This window comes from Zeus faber, assembly GCF_960531495.2.
Source record: "Zeus faber genome assembly, chromosome: 11".
NCBI lineage: Eukaryota > Metazoa > Chordata > Actinopteri > Zeiformes > Zeidae > Zeus > Zeus faber.
The window spans coordinates 24,783,251-24,784,878 of NC_137205.1; the positions used below are offsets into that span (position 1 = coordinate 24,783,251).

Genomic DNA, 1,628 nt, shown 5'->3' on the forward strand with positions numbered 1-1,628 from the left:
CGATGTAAAAGTCCAGAGACAGTAGACAGACACACACAGCAAGTAATGGCAAAAACATAAATAAAATAAAATCAATCAAAGTTATGACGACGGGTGAAACACAAATTAAACATTTTGCAGCTTAGTTACCTGCGAAAAAACCCTGTTATTGTCGTTAAAATCGTTTGCATTCGTATTGATCCAGCCGTGGCTGATTTTCACAAGTAGTTGGCGTCGAAAGTAAAGGTACATTCCCCCTGACGGACATTTATATATTGGCTTGGCATTTTTCCAGTCAGGTGTGCAGGTTTTTTTTTTTTTTGTTTTTTGTTTTTTTTTTGTTTAATGGCAAACTCCCGCCGTGACATTGACCTTGTTCCGGTGACGCGGTCCGCGTAACAAGCCATTAATCTCTAAACAAGAAGCTCGTTGCGGCAGATGTTTTGCGAACAAATGTCCCCGCTCCGGTTCCTCCCACGTTGCTCTTCACCCCCATTAACGCCTCGTAACGCTGTGACAACGACAAGGTTGGAAAGACAAAACAACTCTTTTTTTTGACGGGGGGGGGGGGGCGACCGGATCTGCGCAGCCGGGGGCTGTTTCGGCAAAAATCTGAAATTAATTCGCCGCGAGGGTGCGTCGTCGCCCGTTATTGTTTGTTTTTTTTGTTTGTTTTTTTTTTAATAAAAATGCAATTTGTAATTCTCGTCAAACGCCGCTCGTGTGCTCCTTCCGCTCGGTTGTGAGCCGGATGCTTGGAGCGGTCAACTACGCAGCCAGAAAAAAAACCCCAAACCGCATGGGGGGGTGAAAATTGAACCCATTTTTAATGAGAAAATGGATGCAATTTGCCCTTAGGTTGAAGAAATGAACCCTTTTGGTGAACGTAGATCCGGAAACAAAACAGACCGTCTCCACTCAAACGATACGACACGAAACAAAACACCGACAACTCAAAGGATGGCTCTCCTGTCGAGGGGGAGGGTTCCACTGTTACGTCTTGTCATTGCTCCCGTTCTCTCTTTCTCTCTTATGGCGACGGGACGGGTGTTTGAAAGAAAAGAAAAGAATCCATAGCACTTGATCAACCTCCGGCGTTTCGTTTCTCGTTGCGCTGTGATGCTGGTGAGTGGGCGTGGGGGCAACAAACTGCAAAGGGAACGTAAGAGGAGCAAAAGAAAAGGAGCAAAGTGAGAAAACACCAGGCAAAGGTTCCCCTCGGGGCTCATGAGGTAAGGACACTTAACTCATCGCATGCATCGCCATAGTCAACGTGGTATTTCTTATTATATGATCTTCATCCTATGATTTAGAAACCGAGAAAAAAACCCAAAAAACAATAAATCATCTCCTCTTCTTCACAAATATAAATGTATTTTATGTATAATATGTACAGTCATGATCCGTCACGTGATGGAGCCACTCTCTGAAAATGAAGCCAGATGACTTTGTTTTTGTCTTGGGATTGGGAAAGGCTGGTGGTGTGGTGTGGCGTGTGCTGTGGCGTGTGCCGCCCCGCGCCGCCAAACCCTCCCCCCGCGGCGCGGCTAACGCTGACGCTAGTCCGAGCCCTAGTCCTGAGCGCTAACGGATCTGCCCGCCGCCTTCCTCCAGCTCCCATTGGAAGTTCTGCCCGGTCATTTGGTAGA

General features: G+C 46.7%; 1 protein-coding gene across 1 annotated transcript in view; it reads right to left on the bottom strand.

The window, feature by feature from the left end:
* Positions 1–1,563: 1,563 nt before the first annotated feature.
* Positions 1,564–1,628, bottom strand: part of hs3st4 (heparan sulfate (glucosamine) 3-O-sulfotransferase 4) — a gene marked incomplete at both ends in the record, with an annotated part of 115,051 nt that continues 114,986 nt past the window's right edge. The window contains one exon of the mRNA XM_080010074.1: positions 1,564–1,628. This exon is cut by the window's right edge and continues 581 nt beyond it. Coding sequence (XP_079866200.1) covers positions 1,564–1,628 — 65 coding nt within the window.